We start from the raw sequence: 19,706 nt of genomic DNA, 5'->3' as shown, positions 1-19,706 counted from the left end.
ACTGCTCTTCATGGGGCTCTCAGGGCATCACACCACCATATCACTTGTTGGGCAATAGGCCACGGCGGGTTCGAGTGCGTGCGCGTGTGTGTGCATGCGCTGGGCGCGTCGGGTCCAGCCCGTGGCGGGCTCGGGTGCGTGTGTGCGTGTCCGAGGGTGTGTGCGTGAGTTAGTTGGCGCAACGTGCGGGTGGAGTGACCGCGTCGGGCGTGAGTTGCGGCCGGGGTGATCGCGTACATGCGCGAGGGGCGCGCGCGTGGCGTGTGGGTGAGTGGGTGCGTATGGGCGCGGGCTGGCATGTCTGTGCAGGCAGTTATAAAGCCCCCACCCCACCTGTGCACTGTGTTGCGCTGATCGAGTTCGAGCTCGAGGAGAAAACAGAAAAACGCCGTTCATGCGGCAGGTGTTTGTGCGCCACCATATTCTCTGTGTCCATCTTCTTCCTCTCCGGCCGTGTCTCCGGTGATCCCCGTCGAGTGATAGGGCTAGCTGCGCCAACATCATTCTGCTCCCTGGCTTCTCTGCGCTCCTCTCTCGTCTCTCCGGCCGGCAAGAACCGAAGCAGCAGCAGCCAGCAGGAGTCCTAAGTCAGTGGACCGTGAGTTGCTCTCTCTCATCTCGTATTCTTGTTTCAAATCCCAATCCCCTCATTCAAGAGTGAAAACTGAACCATCTCACGTCTCCTCTCCTTTTGTGGGTTTGTATCTGCCGTATCAAATTGGACCGGCAGATCGAGGTGATCTACGGCCGCAACATCATCGTCCTAAGCTGTCCTGGCCGGTCCGCTGCTGAATCAAGGTGAGCTCTCATAGTTCTCATATGTAGCTAGTCATGCCAACCGTTGGCGAGTGTGTGTGTGTGTGTGGGTGGGTGGGTGGGGTGGGCCGGAGGCTACCACTCCCAGCCCGATTATGACTGTATCAGGTCAGCTGGGGGAGGGGCGCGGGCTGGAGGTCCGCCCTACTTTCTCACCGCGGGGCAGTTCTGGACAGCTTGGTTCGGTGCACAGGCACGAGGCCAGCACTGTTCCCTCGCCGACGTCGTCTCCGTGCTCCTTCATCGGTTTTGGGGGGGAGAGGGACTATGGAGCAGGTGGCTCCACGGTCAGTTTCTCCCACCATTTCGGCTGGAGTGGCTCGCAAAGCCGCGCCTATCCCTTCCTCACTGGCATCTAGGGATGGGCGTCTTTGTGGGGAGCACTCACCTAGGGAGAGGACTACAGAGGAGCTCATTTCCTTTGGCGGGATCCCGGATCCGGTAGCGTCTGGCAGGCGTGTCAGCAACCGGATCCAGGAACAACCTGATGCTGATGACCTGCAGTTAGCGCGTGCCAAGAGGACGGCCATGCTTCGAGATGTCGAGGCAACTACAGGTCATCTTCAGAGCTACTGTTTGGATCCGTACGTGGTCCTTACCCACTCCTATGGAATCCAGGGAGCTGTTGGTTACTTGATGCAACCATTGGGAGATGGTAGCACGGGCTTTATTCAACCGGTTCGAATGGCGGTCGCATAACAGGATAGGAGTCTAGGGAGCTTATCCTTCTTTTTGCCATTCCGGTTATGTTTGTCGGCATGAACTTTGTTTCTGTTCTTTTTTCGCTCCACTTGCGAGCTGTAATACTTTGACGACTTTGTGTTACTTTGCGAACTTTTAATAAGATGGCTGCATGCATCATTATGATGCAGAGGCCGGGGGTATACCACCATTTCCAAAAAAGAAAAATGCCAACATGTGGGTAAGAAATGATGGTTCTTCGCCTTGGGCCGTTCTTCTTTCCTTGTCCTCTTTCATTTTTGCTTTTGGCTATGTGAAAAGATACTCTTCCGGATTATGTAGCAGCCTGGAAGCCATGAATTACCAGACGTTAATGTTTGCTACACTAGCTTACAGAACCCAGCTCTTAACTACCGCACCCAGCCTGGACCATGATGCACGATTATGGCGTACTCCGTAGCTGGGTTGAGCACTTAATCCATATGTTTAGATCAAGTATGCCAGTTCTTAACTAGGTCCATAGATATTAGTTCGGTATGTTAACACAGAACTCTAGGATAGTAACAGGCTATTTTTAGCTTGAATGGGAACCTGCTTACTGATGAAGCGTGAAAAATAATAAATCGACATACTTCTTAATTAGTAAGCCTCGTATCACCTTAACGCTCGACAAAATGACCGAGTTGTCTTTTTATCATTAATTTTAGCCACTGAATTATCTGCTCCATGACTATCCGTACATGATTGTGTATGACCACGCACAAATTGTGAATGTGGCCTTGATTTCCCGCAAACCGGATGTTTCACTATGCCATGCTTTACCATGTAATTGAACACTTAGTCCGTATGTCCAAAGATCAGCTCAATTTTTAATTTTTTATTCTCTTGTATCTCCAAATGCTAAGGTTTGTTGCACTTGCAGAATGGACTGTACCAAGCGCGTCAACACGCTGTTGATTCTTGCTCTTATCGTATGCCTTGCTATTCAAGGGCAGTGTAACTGATGCTATCACCGATTGCAACATATTGTTCTTGTCGTGTCCTTCCTTCCTTTGGTTCTTCACGTGTGTTTTTCTCACTGCCACTTAGTCTTGAATATTAATGGCATATATCAATAATATTACAGGTGATCATCCTGGGTGCTACAGGAGTAGCACTTTCCCACCGTGCAACCCCGACAAAAACACGTTTTACTGCTGTTTTTATAACTGGACTTGTTACAAGTCATTTGCGGAATGCGGACCTGCTTGCCATCCTCCCCCCTCTTCCTCCTCTGTAGATCCATAGAACTAGATTCTTGTAGCCAATTGGAAAGATGGATGAATAAGAGAATAAATTGTTAAGAAAATTGTGTTCATGTGCTATGTATTGTGTTGTGTCTGTCCTCCCTCTACTAGATTATAGAATCTGAGCATGCGGCTTGTGCATGCCTCCCATCATGGAGATGGTTAGTCCACTCCTCCTTATTTGTACAACACTGTAACATCCTCGCATAATGTGAACAATAGTATTCAGCTTGGTGATCAGAGCCTGAGCCTCCATGGGCGTCCCCGCGCCTAGCTCCCCGTCGGCCGGCCTCCCTACCAGCGCCTGTCTCTAGCTAGCTCCGCTAAGAACAGTCATTTTCTGCTCGTTTTTTTTCATTTTTCATTCTTTCTTTTCCTTTATATAATTTTTATTTTCTCTTTTGGTTCCCTTTTTAAATTTTTTAAAATTCGGATCTTTTTTTGTAAATAGGTATTTGTTTTTATACTCTTGACAACCTTTTTTGAATTCATGATTTTTTATTTTAAGAAACTATTTCTGAAGTTTGCAAAAAATTTGAATTCATAAAGATCTTTTGAATTCATGAACATTTTTCAAGTTTCCAGAACATTTTTTGAAATTCACGAATGCTAGTGAATATGTTTTGATTTCATGAACATGTTTTGGATTCATGAATATCTTTTGAAAATTCATGATTTTTTTGAATTCACGGACATTATTCAAATTTTCAAATTTTTAATTCACAAGCATTTGTTTGAAATTTTTTAACCTTTTTTGAATTCATGAATATTCTTCTATTTAATAAAAAACCGATTCAAAACCAGTCAAGTATTTTTTTAACGAAATTAAAAAAACTAGTTTTGTAGTAGGAAAATACAACAACCGGGTAAGTGGGCCTGCCCAATACCGTGCACTAGCCTGTGCGTTTCCTCGTTGTCCAGCGCCCCATGTGCAAAATAAATAGGAGGCCTGTTCGTTTTTCCCAGATTTCCGTGGTGTTGCGTGCGTTGCCGTTGGGTTTGAGCACGTTGGTTCGCCTGCCTCGTTTCTCAATCATCTTCTGCCCTCTGCCGCACATGTGCTCGTCTCTCATCTACACCGCCGGCCCCGCTCTTTCTGCCACCGGCGCAGGGCCCTGCCAAGAGGAGGCGTGCGATACGAGGAAAAGACGCCATCGGCTCGGTTGAATCGGGCATGCCCAACGGTTGCCTCGATGGGTGCACCGGGGCGGATCCAGCGTGGGGTCGTGTAGGGGCGGCCGCCCCGGGTAAATTTTGGGAAGCTAGGGTACCCCCAGACTGCTTTGGCCAGTCCTGGTCACCATGACCTGGAGACGACTGGAGCTTCGTGTACGCAGGCTACAAGAAGAAGAAGGGAAACTCTTCGAGCAGGATTATGAGACGAGAAGAAAAACGCTTCGATTAGGAGATGGGCCAGTGAGTAAGGCCCAATATGAGAGGACCCATTCTTTTCCTTTACGCAGCCCATTTCACTTCTGTACGCTGCCTTTGATGTCCCCAATCCCTATCGATCGAAACCGATCAGCCACCATCACGCCGTCGCCCTGCCTCGCCGCCTCGCGATGCCCTCCATGCCGCCTTGCTGCATCCCTTCCCAGGTTCTTCCAACCAAAGGTGTTCATAAGTTCATTGAAGGAGAAGGAAGTCCACCTTGTTTCTGGGGCCGTCCACGCAGGAGGCAGCCTCCCACCGCCACGGCCACACATCCCGCTCAAAACTGCAAGCGAGCACGCAACAGAGGTAGCAATGATGAGCAGGTTCTTTTGATCTTCCCTTATTTTCTACTCTTCACGCTCTATCATTTTTAATTGTTGTCATTCTATAATTGTTGTCACGTTGACATAATTCTTGAAAGCTGAGTACTGAAATTAATTACGAATACGATAGAAGTTAGATTTTACACGATTTTTTGTGTTATATAATTTTTGTTTAGTCCTTGAGAATGAAACTTTTTTAAATATTTCATTATGTTGATCGTCTTGCCTGAATGCATACTATTGGCCAATTCATGTTTTGATTGTCCTATTTGATTGCATCGTCTATCCAGGCTTCGATTTTTTGTTGCCTATAAAAGTTCGCCCCGGGTAACTTCAAATCCTGGATCCGCCACCTCTCCTCCGTCAGCCTCCAAGGGCCGCGACGACGAGTATTTCACTTTTGCAATGAGCAGTACAGAACATCAAGAAACCATCACATGAAAAATGAAATTGCTGCCAAATGGATTGTGATCCTCCAAACCTTAACGAAACATCTGTATGCGGAATCAAGAACACGATAGTCGACTAGTCCGGAGCGACCCAAGAGTGCGATCACCCTCCTTTAATAGACGTACCATGTGATAACTCTATATGTTGAAAGTGTAGGGGCAGAGGCGGTGAGCAGCTGAATGATGTTGAGAGGATTGCGAGCAAAAGGATCACCCATATTGCCGTATACGGCGTGCACCCGCCTGTCGGGCACCATCTTCAATTCTTCATGTCCGCACAGGGGCAATGGCAACTGGGGCACGCTAGGAAGTGGCCAATGGAAGCGCCGGTGGCAGGAATGAAGACATGAACGCATGAGCACGTAGCCACCTACAAAAAGGATTCCATGGATTCCACTTGTCGATCGCTCAACGGTGAGACGTCTCTCGTCGTCGTTACAGTGAAATGAACAGTGAGGGCCTTCCGCCTCAAGTAACAGGAGTGTACGTATCGACTGAAACGGTGGGGAAAGGCTAGCTAGCGTCTGGCGTGGTTGCTTGCTTCCACTAGCTAGATTGACGTACGACGGGAATCTGAGCGGTGCATGCATGCCAGCGCATCAAATAAAATCACTTTGTACCACTGGCTAGTTTCTCGTTTATTTCACCGGTAAATTTATTAGCAAATCCTTATCTTTACTTAATATTAAAGGATGAAGGCTTTCATAGTTCTTCATAAATCATCCTTTTATATCCGTTGATTCTATGTTAATAATAATTGACGGCCGAGATTTAGATCTATTTTTTTATTCACTGTTTCATTAGGATAGACTAGAAAAATTGTGGAGACCGCATCGCTCCTGGCAGTAACATGGGCTTGGCCGTTCGTGCTTGTCCCGTTTGTGTCCTTTACGGACTACAATGTTGACCAGCCCAAGATCCTATATTTACCACCGTTCTGGAGGCGGAAAGGAGTTGCGGCAGGTCAGGTAGATGGCGGCTCAGCGTCGACGTTGTTGCCCTCCCCTGCCTCTCCAGCCGCGGCAAACTCGGCAAACAACCAAGAGTGCAGCCTCCCCATCGACGGTGAGGTCTGATTAGATTCTAGCCGAGGCCGTCGCGCGGTCGCCGGCCTGCTAGACGACGTACACGGTGGCTTCCACAGGAGTCGAGGTTTTAAGTTTGATCGGATCCGCAACGACGCTTCGTCTTTAGCTGCATGGACTAGCTCCACTTCGGGCAGCAGCCTAGCCGTGCCTTCCTGTTGAGCCGCTTCTTGCCGACGGCGGTGAGGACTAGCGGGATCCACACGAGCCGCAGCGGCGCGTCGTATTCCGCCGCCTCGACCGACGCAGCAGCCGCATCGAGGATTGCCGAAGAGGTAGGTCCAGAAGCCAACGAATCGTTCGGGATGGTGGAGACGCTGGGCTCGAGGTTGCAGTGGTCGCCGGTGCGGGACTCCTGGAAGGCATGGCAGAACGGTCGACGTGTGTAGCTACTACCCTCAGATGTCCGGGTGTCCCAGCAATACCCGTCGCCGTTGACTCGCCGCTTCGACATGGTGCTGGCTTGGCACATGTTCAACGACTGCTGCATCAGAGTTCATCTGCGACGCCGTCTGGGATATTAAGGCACTGATCCACCTGGATTTTATTTGATTGGGGATTATATAGAACATGCAGTAAGGATGCAGACAAACTCGTTGTGTATGCTGCAACTCTGCGTAACGTGCCCCATATCATCTGGCTGGGACATGCACCTGAATTTCTACGTGGGCTCCCATGCAGCGTTCTCTGTGAGCTTGTTCAGTAATGACGGTCTTTTTGGGGAAAAAAACTGCGGCATTTATGCAGTCGACCAGCAGATATTGACCGTCATATCTTCAGGTTAATTTGAGAAACTACTCATGTATGCACAATGGCATTGATGGAGAATACTGATCGTACAGTGTTTTTGCCGGAGTGTGGTGTTTTGCATGTTGATGGCGTAGGAGATCACGTGCAGGTTTGGTTTCGTTCTAGCAAAGGAACCGGGGAGGGGCAGCTCCGCCCAAAACGTATTTTCCCTCAACTTGCCCGTTGTGTTTTTATGCTTGCCGATTGTTATAGCTCTTGCACATGAATTAAAAAAACCAGCAGAATACTTATCATATTATGCTCAAATTTTAGAAATTTTATATGTATGCAATTCATCTGATTTAGAACGTAGGCTGCAATTAGAATTCTCACTGAAAGAGTTTGTTCCCCTCTTTTTCGTCCATCGAGCGAGCCGTCGATCCAGTTGAGGTTGCCGTCCAGTATGGATAATACTATGAAAATTTGTTACACAAATTAGCTTGACACTACACCATAGTTTTAAATAGCCAGCCAGCTATAGCTCCGCTATAGCCCGCTATAGCCGTTTCAGCAGGGTGCCGTTAAATGGTCGCCTTTATAAATAGCCCGCTTTAGCCCACTATAGCCCTCTTTCAGTTAAATGATTTGGAGGTCTGCCGCTATTTTCCATAGCCCGCTATTTAAAACATTGCACTACACTGACATGGTGGGGTGTATGTTAATTATTTGAATATGTGATGTACAGTAACTATAGTACTGTAATAAATCTATTACTTCGCTTAAAGTGGAGACCAAGAGTCTAGGGGGACACCCAAAATCACTAACAAAACATAAAAAAGTCAGATTTTATAAATGGAACATCTAAATTAAATTTGAATTGCACCATTGTGTTTGCTAAAATAAAATCCATAAAAAAATGGGTGTGTCTAGAACTCAGTCGACTGAGACTTAACGAAGTCTCAGTCGAATGACGTCAGCGTGGTTTTTTTGCTACAAACGGCATGGCTAGATGCTACAAACGGCGGCGAAAAATGTTGCGACGGCATTGCAAGCAACAACAATAAATGCTACAGCCGTTTTAACTGAAATGCTACAACCGTCAATGAAGATGTTACAACCGTTGAGAAGACGTGCTACAACCGATGAGGGACGACATGCTACAACCATTCAAGACAGATGTTACAACCGGTAGGAAAAAATGTTGCAAACGATGGCATAAAATGTTGCATGGTCGACTGAGACTTGGTTAAATCTCAGTCGACTGATTTTTAGCAGGACCGAAAAAAATAGGCCAATGCTTGCCGGTCGATCGGCCCTAGCTCTGGCCGGTCGCCTCCTATCCGTCCGTTCACGCAGTCACAGCCGTTTGATCTTTTTTCCTTTCCAACATGCACACGCACAACTCCTTCCTTCACGCACGCACGGTCGACGTCCCACTGCCCACGGCCACCGTCCTTGCCGTAAGTCGCAGCTCGCCATCCTTCGCTACAGCTTCCTGCCCTTCTCTGTTGCCACTGTTGCACCGTCGCCGGCCCACCGCAGCCCTCGCACCGTCTTCGCATTGCGCCATGCTGGTCGCAGCTTTTATAAAGTTAGGATATGTATTTGTTAAGCAGGATAATGTTCCGCAAAAAATGGTTTTTAGTTATGGATAAAATTGTTATAGCTTTTATAGAACATTGTTCCATGTCCACGAGAAAAATGTTCTAGATTTAGTAAAAAAAATTATCCATATTTTTGATTCTTGGTTAATGAGCCGGTCGTAATAATTAACCCAATATAAACCCTCAGTCCTTCTATCTCTTAGATTACAAATTTCTCACATTTACATCATGGGTGCAGCACCTGAAACAATGGAGGTGAGAATAAACTAGAAAATCTACAAACTGGACAATGCTTATATTTGTTAACCGTTTTGCAAAGATGGTATGGCTAAAAGCACAATTGTCATATGTCTTTTAAACCATGCCTATTGGGCTAGAGGGTGACATAAACTTTCTCCCGTTGCAACGCACGGACATTTTTGCTAGTCAATCAAACAGAGCACTGTTTGCAAAAGAGATGTTGCCGGTACGCCCACCCGGGATGCATGATCAATCTCACACTCTCGACACAGCACACTCTTCCATGTGCCATCGCTCATGTCATGCTATGCAAGTAGAGTAGCACGTATCCTTTCCTTTTTCAAACAGTCACAACTTACATGCTACTTGCATTATCTCTATTTTTTTTCATGTTCTTATCCTTTGTTCTCTTTCGGAGATCTGCAACTTTTCACAAAAAGGATTCCATGCATTTGCATGCTACCTGACGATCTCTCAACGGTGAGCTAGCCCTTGGCCGGCCATCCGTTTCCAGTAAGCATCGATCCATCCATCGGTTGCCCAGGCCGGCAAAAGCTAGCTAGTGTCTGGCGTGCGTGCGTGCTTGCTTTCGTGCTTGCACTTACCCTAGCCGGCGAGCTAGACGTAGGATGGAATCTGAGCAGTGGGCGGCAGCGCATCAACGCACAAGCACAAATGCATGCACTTTGTACACGACGTACGTCTCCTTATCACTAGCTAGTTTCTCGTTTCTTTTTTCGGTAAATTTGTTCGCAAAATCGAACAAACGGGCGCACCGTGTGCAAAAGAGATTTTGCCAGTATTCCACCCGGATGCCTGCCTGCCCTGTTGCATCATAATGAATCTCACATCCGCAGAGCGTGCTGATCGACCTTCGCCGTGTCCAGGACCAGGAGTCACCTCCTCTCTTCTTTGAGGCTTAGGCCACGCTTTGTTCGTACATGCACAGACCAATGGGGGTGATTTTCACTTTGACGACGTCAACCAGCCAACAACGTTAACAGGCCAGCAACTACGCGGTTGCTCCCAGATGTAGGCGCTGAGCAATGGCAACAGCAATGCCAACTATGGTGCCATCCCCAATCTGACCATGTGGTGCCTCGTCGAGTATGCATGCATGCACAACAAGAGCATGTGCCAGCCAGATTTCATGGGCCATGCAGGAGCTAATGTTCCGAGACGATAGTGTACAGGCCCGGTCTAGACTACATGTCGTCAGTTCTAGTCAGCTGATCTGCGTCGTGATCATGCCCGTGTCAAGCAAGAGGAACCGACCACGTTTCTTTCCGATCCCATCGTGCATGCATCTTTCTCTCCCTTGCCACATGCACAGCCCTTGCGGAGCAACAGCCCGAAGTGGAGGGAAAATTCGGGGTTCCTCTGATCGCTCACAGGAAAAGAAAAATGGCGCGTACATGAGTATCTTTCTCACCTTTCTCTCTTTTCTCTTCTCACGTACAATTGGACCAAGGCTCACTGTATCTCTACATTGCTCATGTGAAAGGTAAACGTTTTACGCCAGCGCACCGGCCGAAACATTCGCCCAGTCGCATCGCGCGCGTTTGATCCACATGGATCCAGCCTGTCTCGTGCGTCCCAGTTTTTTTCCTTTTACCTTATCTTCTTCTTCCTTCCACCACACAACCTCCCTCCAACTTTCATCCCCCCCCCCTCCGCGACCTCAGGCGCTGCCGCCGAGCACCGTGGCTTCTCCGGCGAGGCCACCACCGGCAGACCCCTTATCTTCTTCCTTCTACCACTCAACCTCCCTCCACCTTTCATCCCCCCCCCCTCTGTGACCTCAGGCGCTGCCGCCGAGCGCCGCGGCTTCTCCGGCGAGGCCACCACCGGCGGACCCCATTAGGTTGCTGCACGAGAGACCTGCCGACGATGGTGTCGCGAATGCTACAACCACGTACCACAAAGCTACAATCAGCTTGCAAAGATGCTACAACGTGTGCACAACGGAGCTACAATCGGCAACGTGTGTCGTCAAATGCTACAACCGTTCAACAAAAAAGCTACAACCGCGTTCGTCAGAGCTGCAACCGGAGTTCGCCGGAGTTTGTAGCCACTATGATCCAGCGATATTTGCTACAACTAGTGTCGATTTTTGCTACAACCGGTGTCTCATTTTGTGGCATTGCCATAGCCGGCGTCGGGAATTTTTGCTACAATGCTGTCACGCCGTGCTACAACCAGCACTTCAATTTGCTACAACTGGCACACGAGAATGCTACCACCGCTGACAAAAATGCTCCAACCAGATATACATGGAAACTGAGGCGGGGCACCATGGAAGTTGCAATCGGCACCTGAGAAGGTACAACTGTTGATGGGAAAAGCTCCAACCGGCAAACAAAAATGCATCATCTGGAGGTGACAGAAGCTATGGTCGGAGGACGAAAGCTGCAACCGGCTATGGCAAAGGTACCACCAGCGTTTGCAGTAGCTTCCACCATGTACGATGATGACCATGGCGAGTTTTCGACTCGACAAGCCGGCGGGCTGCAACTGATGTTGCCGACGACCGTGACGGGACGACTGAGGGACCCCGGTGAGCGTCGACCACCAGCGCTGCGACCGCGGGCGATGGCGTCGTGGCTATGGTGGGCGAGAGCTGCGGGGGGGGGGGGGGGGGTTGCAGTGTCGTGGCTGTAGCAGCGCATCCAACGGCGGCCGGGAGCGAACGCTGGGCGGCCGGGGGCGAGCGCGCGGCGGCCGGGGGTGAGTGCACGGCAAATTTGAAGCAGGGGGGAGGGGGAAGAAGATGATGACGTGGAAGAGGGGGGATCGAACGGCTCTTATCCCGCGCATCGGGTGGCTGGGGCTAGTCCGGCCAAACTGTTCGGCCGGACTGCCGGCGCCTATCACTGCCCCATGTGAAATGCTGTTTTTCATAACCCATTGAATTACTTGGGAGGAGTACAGTTGCATTGTTAATTTTATCAACGGACTCATAATCATATTCAGCGTCTCATACTTCAGCAATCCATTGACATGCCATGCTTTTATTACTGGTTAGAATCTCCCCCCCCCCCCCCCCCCCCCCTCTCTCTCTCTGGTGCATGATTCCTGGTAAAAAAACTTCATTATTGCTCAACCGAGGTAGGGATGGGGAAGAAGCAAGGGATGGGGAGCGTGCTTGCTTTTTCTCTGCCGGTTGCATTATGCAGTTTTTTACCAATCTGGGATCCATCGGCCCGCACCGCACATAGTGCAAAAGAAAGAGAGACGTTGCTGTTGGAATAAGCCACGGCGTGTGTGATCGGGCTTGTCGGGCGCGACGGTTTCGCGCGGGACGTCCCGCACTGATGCAGTCGGACTCGTCGGGCGCGTCGGGGACGTGCGGGACGTGTGGGACGCAGTAGCGTGGCGTGTGTGTTTAGGTTTGGATGGGACGCCGGTGCGTGCCGCGTCCGTGTTCCGGTTGGTGTCGCGCGCGTGTGTGCGTGTGTAACGTTGGTGGTGCGTAAGCCAAGGCTAGGCTGTTGGCAATAGCCGTGCAGAGCCTGGGCGTTCCGTTGCGGGGAGTCAGCGTCGTGCGCGTATGGGCGCGTCAAGTGCGCTGATGGGCCAAGCGGATCGTTCGTGGGAGTAGCGTCGTGCGCGTATGGGCGCTGGTTGTTAGCCTGGGTATAAAAGCCCCTGATCGTTGTAACCGCATGAGCTGAGCCAACGGGTTTTGGAACAAAGAAATAGTAAGCCGTACGTGCGGCTAGGTTCTTTGTGTACTTGTGTTTTGCTCCTTCTTCTTCTACCTCCGTCCAAAGTGAGAGAGAGCGGCAACAACAGTTGCCAGTAACCCATCCCACGATGCCTGTCCTGCAGCAGCACGATGAGAAGCCTTTTGTGCGTCCGGTGGACGTTACAGCCACGCCAGCTCGTTACTTTGAAAGGCCAACAAGATCGGCGCGATCCAACTCCGTTAGCCGCGGCCTCGCGTCGTCTCGTAGTCTTTATAAAGCGATCTCTGGCTCGCACTCCATCTTCAAGCGCATCACTCCACTGCTCCATCCACCCGTCTCTGATCGCTCTCCTAGCTTGTTTCCATCATCTCCTCCCGCCTAGAGTTTTCCGTTTGATTTCCACTGACATCGAGAGGGAAGATGGCGTACAAGGGCATGGCCAACTTCATCATCTCCATCATATCCACTGCATCACTCTACACCAGCAGGACTCTCGACAAGTCCCACCAGAGGGTCTACTCCAGAAAGGTATAGCAAATAATACGTTCGCCCAGCGCCCTTCTTAATCTCCACTTTGCAGTTGCAGACAGGCTTTCTGTTATATCTTTAGTTATCTAGAGGATTTCTTACTATGCTCCCCAGTTTTATCAGAAAACTACTTTTTCAGTGCTACCATTTTTCCTCTGTTTGCCTTTTCTATTGAATGTTTGGCATGGGAATTCTAAAAGACTTTGGTCTCTCTTTCCTATGTAATTCATTGAGCACTGTTGTCTTAGTTGTATAGTCGTGTTTCTGCTGTGTTTAGTGTTGTTCGGCGTTGCTGAGAATAATTGAATCGTTGCACTTGCAGGAGGGACTACAACAACTTGTCCATGAACTGCACACCGTGGGAGGATCCACTAAGGGTGTCCGCGCACTGTTGCTGCTGCTGCTTCTTATATGCTTTGCTGTTGGTGGGCAATGTAAGTGACTCAACTTGACACAACATATTTTCTTCTCGATTTTTTCCTTAATTGTAGGCATGCCATATGTACTATGTTTTCCTCGGTACATATTACACAGAAAAGACTATTAACCATGGAAGGAAATTAGAAAAACAAGTTGTGTATATCTTATTTGTAATTAACCACAATAGAAGGGTATTATTACCCGCCAAATGCAACATATATATATTGTTCTTCTCGTGCCCTTCCTTCATTTGGTTCTTCACGTGCATTTTTTCTCACTTTGCCACTTAGTCTTGAATATTAATGGTATATATCAACATTATTACAGGTGATCATCCTGGGTGCTACAGGAGTAGCACTTTCCCACCGTGCAACCCCGACAAAAACAGGTGTTACTGCTGTTTGTATAACTGGACTTGTTACAAGTCGTTTGCGGAATGCGGACCTGCTTGCCATCCTCCCCCCCTCTTCCTCCTCTGTACAATCATAGAACTAGATTCTTGTAGCGGATTGGAAAGATGGATGAATAAGGCAATAAGTTGTTAAGCAAATTGTGTACATGTGCTATGTATTGTGTTGTGCCTGTCCTCCCTCTACTAGATTATAGAATCTGAGCATGCGGCTTGTGCATGCCTCCCATCATGGAGATGGTTAGTCCACTCCTCCTTATTTATACAACACTGTAACATCCTCAGATAATGTGCACAATAATATTCAGCTTGGCAATCAAAGCCTGAGCCTCCATGGCCGGCTCCGCGGCTAGCTCCGCGTTGGCCAGCCTACCTGCCTGCGCCTCTCTCTATTATCTCTGCTGCAAACACCATTACCTCTTTATCAGTTAAAGGGATCTGTTTCAAGCCTTTCCCCCTCTCTATTTCTGTATAATCGGTGGTTTAACAGCTTCAGCTCGCTCTTAACTCAAAATGCATTTAGCGTACAAGACGCACAAAAGGTCCCTTTTCTGTTAAAAAATTCATTTTCGTTCTTTCTTTTCCTTCATGATTTTCATTTTTATATGTTCCCTTTTGGATCCTTTTTTAAAATTTTAAAATTAATATCATTGTTTTGCAAATAGGCATTTTTTTAAAACTCGTAGCCATCTTTTTTGAATTCGTGATTTGTTTTAGAAATTAAGAAACTATTTGTAAAATTTGCAAACATCTTTTCAATTCGTAAACAGCTTTTGATATTAAGGAATTTTCTGAATTTGTGAACATTTTTCAAGTATAGGGAACAATTTTTAATTCACGAATACTACTGAATTCATTGCAATCTCTATTTTCACATTTTTTTGAATTTTTGTGAACTATTTTTGAAATTCATGAAAAAGTTTCAAATTCTTCAACATTCCTTGAACTGACGAACATTTTTTGAACTTTGGGAACAAATTTTGAAATTCCTTAATATTATTTTATTTCATGAATATCTTTTGGAAATTCATAAATATTTTTTGAGTTCAGGAACAGTTTTTGAATTCACAAACATTTTTTGAATTTTCAAATATTTTTGAAGGAATGAAGACATGAAGACATGAACGCACGAGCACGTGCAAAAAAATATTCCATGCATGCATTTGCATGGCACTTGTCGATCCCTCAACGGCGAGACGTCTCTCTCGTCATCGTTACACTCAATGAGTGGAGTGAGTTACATGCACAGTGTACCTAGTGATGGCCTTCAGGCTCCGGTTACAGTAGAGTGTCGTATCGACTGAAACGGCGGGCAAAAGCTAGCTAGCGTCTGGCGTGGTTGCTTTGCCTTCACTAGCTAGCTAGACGTACGACGCCAATCTAAGCAACTGCATGCCAGGGCATCCACGCACAAACACGAAAGCACTTTGTACCACTAGCTAGTTTCTCGTTTATTTTCTTCGTAAATTTGTTTAAAAAAACAATCAAACGGATGCACTGTTTGCAAAAGAGATGTTGCCGGCATGCCCACCACGGATGCCCGGTGCATGCATGATGAATCTCACATGATCGACACAGCACACTCTCTTCCATGTGCCATCGCTCATATCATGCTATGCAAGTAGAGTACTGTACTACTTATCCTTCCCATTTAAAAACAGTCACAACTTACATGCTACTTGTATTATCTCAATATTTTCCTGTTCTTATCATTTTTCTTTTTCGGAGATCTGCTACTTTTCACATGCAAGTTGTGCATTCCTTGGTACTTTACATGCAAATTGCACATCCACAGATTGGCATGTTGGTCCTGCTACTCTATTACCCAGTTGGTAGCACGTACCGCATGTGTACCACCAAAATTTACTTGAATTTGATGATACCCCCTCCGGTCCTTTTTACTCCGCGTATTTGAATTGTGTTAAGTCAAACTTTGCAAAGTTTGATGAAATTTATATTAAAAAATACCGACATCTACAATATCAAATATATGTACTTTGAAACTACATTTTATAATGAATCTAACAATATTAATTTGGCATTGTGAATGTTGATACTTTTTTTCTATAAGTTTGATCAAAGTAGAGTTAGTTTAATTTCAGACAAAACTTATACGCAAACTAAAAAGGACCAAAGGGAGTACTACTAGTTGACATGATTCCTAAAGATACGCATACGTGATTTCGAGAGAGGAAGAGCATAATGGATTAGATGGCCATGCCGAGAACCAAGTTGAATAATGTTGTACGACATCATCACCTCAACCATTGATAACTTCATCACCTGTAGCAGGACAATTAATTGAGACCCAAAGCACCAGGAAGGCACTTCAGGTCCATGCCTGAAAAGCAAACATAAACATAATTTTTCACCATTTTTGTTCTCTCCTTTTCTTTCAACTGCGGTTTCCAGTAGATGGCGAAAACAGCAATACTTACAATTGTGCGATAAGTCTTTGGTAAACACAAAAACACCCCCAAGGACAACGATCAATTTTGTGTTACTGAGCATGTACATTCTCTCTTTTCCCCCTGTTGTTCATGTTGAACATGTGAAAGAAACATGGCAGCTTCTTTCAAAGATGAGCCTAATCAGTTTTTGTTACTAGCTTCTCTATCTTCTTTTGTTTCCTTTGTTCATGTATATGTGAACCAAATTTGGCTCTGGGTTGTACATACCCCCCGCGCCCACAAATAATTTGCTTACTTTCATTACTGAAGAAGTACAATCAGAAGGGAATGGTCCCTCCAATGAGACCGAGAGGTGCAAGCCCAATTTGATGAAATTCATCTGGCGAGGACCTTCAACGAAAATGAACTGAGCTAGGTCATCACTAGCTAAGCAATCCATGAAGACCCGATCAGGCACGCTGGAAACGAAGATCCACTCAAGAAGTGGCGGAGCCTGACAGAGATTGTTGAAGGGGCCAAGCAGCGTTGAGGTGCTTGAATTTTGACTAATCTTTGATACTTAAACCAAACATTAAGGGTACACATAATGGATTGTTTAGAGTGGGGGAGGGGGGCAATGGCCCCCACTGGCCCTATGTAAGCTCCTCCGCAATAATACTTGACCGCTGAGAGTGATTTTATTTGCATGATCATTAACAAATGGCTGGAACAGAAACTAGTCCATGCAGTAGTTGTAAAAGTTAGGCCATGACAGGTGTTGACGATGCAGAGGCCCCTATCAGGAAGGCGAGTCCGGTGGCGATCTCGTGTCCCCGGCATATGGCCATCATCTCGATGACGCAGGTCCGCCTAAAGCGATGGTCGATGACGACGTCCAGCGCAGCCACCGCTGACTCAAGGTGCACCGGCGCAAAGATCTGCATATAAGTGTGACAGTTAGTGAGTTAAGTGTGCACGCATGATGTATTCATAGGGCTAAATGTATGTGTATGTATATGAGCGGATATGTGATTGTAGCGTGTTCAAAAAAAGTGTGCAACATGCGATGGAGCAGCCTAGCATGCGCTCACTGTACATATTTAATAAGTCAAGTTTAGCTCAAGGCCAATTAAGCAAGTGCATGTATCATTTTATTATGATATTGATATTAATATATTGCCCTCCATACGTTACCAGAGACACACAGACCCACTCGCAGACGACCAACGGGTAAGAGTAGTGGCCCTGGCTGTCCGGCCCATCCTGCATCCATTGCTACTGGCGTAGGCTATCGACGTGCAGGAGAAGGAAGCACGAGTAAGTGAATATCTCGAAGAGGGTCAATGCCTTCACGTCCCTATTGATTCACATTCGTGATATCATCACGAACAAGAGTGGGGTGGGGGCGATGGCCCCCTTTGGCCCTAGGGATGCTCCGCCACTGCACTTAGGGTGGGGGCCATGCAGGGAGGAGGAGGAGGATGGACAGGGAGCGGCAATGCTTGTGCGGATGGGAGTCTGCTTCTTGGAGCAGAGAGGTAATCATTGATCCATGTCCTCAATTTCTCCAAAATTATGCCGGATAGATCGTACATATACTTTCCTCTACATTAGGTCATTTTCATAGTGTCTGTCCCACCCATGTATGCACGATACTCCAAAATGAAGAATGCCTGAGGAGCAGGGCGAAGATAAAACAAAGAACGAAGAATGCCTTTTTCATTTCATGATCATCAAACACTACTAAGCTTATTTTTCGTGTGGCAACTGTCGGAGCTAAGATGGAGCCTATGGATGTGGTGAAGCAATGTCGCCTAGAATGTGGATGGAGGGCCCATTGCAGTGGCATGAATTATGTAATTGTGGTATCACCATCATACCATTTGTTGCCAAGCAGTGTCTAGCAAATTATTTTTGAAAGTTTAGAAATAAGATCTACACGATGTGTTAATAGGGTGGGGATTTTCTAAACTGCTGGGGAGAGACCACTACTAGAAAAATGCTTATACACAGCAGGTTAGTAGTAGCGCTTTTTATAAAAAAGCGCTGCTGCTAAATAACGGTAGCGCTGGTCACCGAAGAGCGCTGCTACTAATCATGTAGCAGTAGCGCTTTTGTTATAAAAAACACTACTACTATAGTTGCCAATGGTCGCATGGCAGTGCATATATACTAGTAGCGCTTATTATTAAAAAGCGCTACTGCTATTGTGTATAGCAATAGCGCTCTATTCAGACGAGCGCTACTAGCGGCTGTTTCTAAACAGCGCTGCTACTACGGTTACCTTATCCACACCGCGCGCGTCCCTCACTCTTCCTCACACACTCTCTCACTCGCCGCACGTCGTCGCCTGCGCCGTCGCCGTCGTCGCCCGCGCCGTCGCTGTCGTCGCCTGCGCCGTCGCCGTCGACGCCCCCAAGGTATCTGCCTCCCTCCCTCCTCCTCTCGCTGCCCTCCCCTCCCTCCCTCCCTCCTCCTTCTCTCGCCGCCCTCATCTCTTCCTCCTCCCGCGGCCATCCTCTCTGCTCCCTCTCCGACGGCGGCCCCCTCCGATCCTCCTCCTCCCTCTCCGGCGGCCCCCTCCTCCTCCTCCTCCCTCCTCCCTCTCCTGCTCTCTCCTCCTCCTCCCTCCTCCTTTCTCCTCCTTCCCCTCCTCCTTCCCTCCTCCTCCTGGCCTCCTCCCACCTCCTCCTCCCCCCTTCTGTAAATAGGTTTTAGTTTTTGTTTTTAGTAAATGTAGGTTTTTGTTTTTAGTAAATGTAGGTTTTTAGTATATTTTGTTTTTAGAAAATTTGAATAAGTAATTTGAATAGAATAGGAAATTTTTAGAAATTTTGAATAAGTAAATTTTAATAGAATAAATTATGAAATTTAAAAAATAAGTAAATGTAGGTCTTTTGAATAGAATAGGAAATTTTTAGAAAATTTGAATAAGTAAATTTGAATAGAATAGGAAATTATATGTAAATTTGAATGAATAATTAAATGTAGCTTATGGTGTTTCACTAAGTCCTAAGATGACGATAATAATGTTTTTGTTTATATTTTGTTTTTGCAGAAATCAAGGAGCCCCTGCATCATCCCCGCCGCCGTCCCCGTCACCGACCCCCTCCGACCTCGATCGAGGTGAGACCAACCACCCCATGTTGTTAATTTAATTTAGGTATTTTATAGGTGTTTAATCTTAGAATAACGTAGTATGAACCCTAGTTATGATCGAATCATGTTCAAAATCTAGGTTTTTAATTAGGTGTAGTTAATAGAATTTAGGTGTTTTAGGTGTCACATTTGTTGTTATTTTTTTAGTTAAAGCAATTATTCCCGCATCGATATCGACGATGCCTATCCCGCATACTCGTCGTCGACTCGGCGGAGGAGGCCTGCTTGATCAGAGGGGCCATGTCCGGGACTGGGCTCTGCCGGGATGGTACTGGGAGGTGCTACCTTCCCGGGGGCGCAGCTTGGTGAGGAGCCAGCTCGTCGTTGACCCGAACCTTCTTTGGTGGCAGTCGCGTGGGCTAGTGACGGTGCCGAGGCTTTCGGACACCGCGGAGGTGATACGTTACCGTGTCAGCGAGGAGGACGAGCACGTCCGTCGCTACATGGTTGCGTTGGAGGGCAGG

The 19,706-nt window shown here is 47.2% G+C and overlaps 1 protein-coding gene and 1 long non-coding RNA gene across 2 annotated transcripts; both read left to right on the top strand.

Annotated features, from left to right (window-relative positions):
• On the top strand, nucleotides 1–3,023 carry LOC123080872 (uncharacterized). Its single transcript, XR_006438561.1, has 2 exons — nucleotides 1–598; nucleotides 731–3,023. It is a non-coding gene; the product is annotated as an uncharacterized lncRNA (long non-coding RNA).
• Nucleotides 3,024–12,326: 9,303 nt separating this feature from the next.
• On the top strand, nucleotides 12,327–14,000 carry LOC123075837 (uncharacterized). Its single transcript, XM_044498348.1, has 3 exons — nucleotides 12,327–12,864; nucleotides 13,187–13,298; nucleotides 13,612–14,000. The coding sequence occupies exons 1-3, from the start codon at nucleotides 12,757–12,759 to the stop codon at nucleotides 13,827–13,829; spliced, it is 438 nt and encodes a 145-aa protein (XP_044354283.1). The 5' UTR covers nucleotides 12,327–12,756; the 3' UTR covers nucleotides 13,830–14,000.
• The last annotated feature ends 5,706 nt before the right edge of the window (nucleotides 14,001–19,706 follow it).

This window comes from Triticum aestivum, chromosome 3D (genome assembly GCF_018294505.1).
Source record: "Triticum aestivum cultivar Chinese Spring chromosome 3D, IWGSC CS RefSeq v2.1, whole genome shotgun sequence".
NCBI lineage: Eukaryota > Viridiplantae > Streptophyta > Magnoliopsida > Poales > Poaceae > Triticum > Triticum aestivum.
The sequence above is the reverse complement of the archived record's forward strand: the minus strand, read 5'-3'. Positions and strand labels throughout refer to the sequence as shown.

What these genes read in the sequence shown, in the direction of transcription:
- LOC123075837 (XM_044498348.1), top strand. Translation starts at nt 12,757, where the DNA reads ATGGCGTACAAGGGCATGGCCAACTTCATCATCTCCATCATATCCACT. An exon ending in AGAGGGTCTACTCCAGAAAG is followed by an intron (nt 12,865 to 13,186) that starts GTATAGCAAATA and finishes TTGCACTTGCAG; the next exon opens with GAGGGACTACAACAACTTGT. An exon ending in CTTTGCTGTTGGTGGGCAAT is followed by an intron (nt 13,299 to 13,611) that starts GTAAGTGACTCA and finishes ACATTATTACAG; the next exon opens with GTGATCATCCTGGGTGCTAC.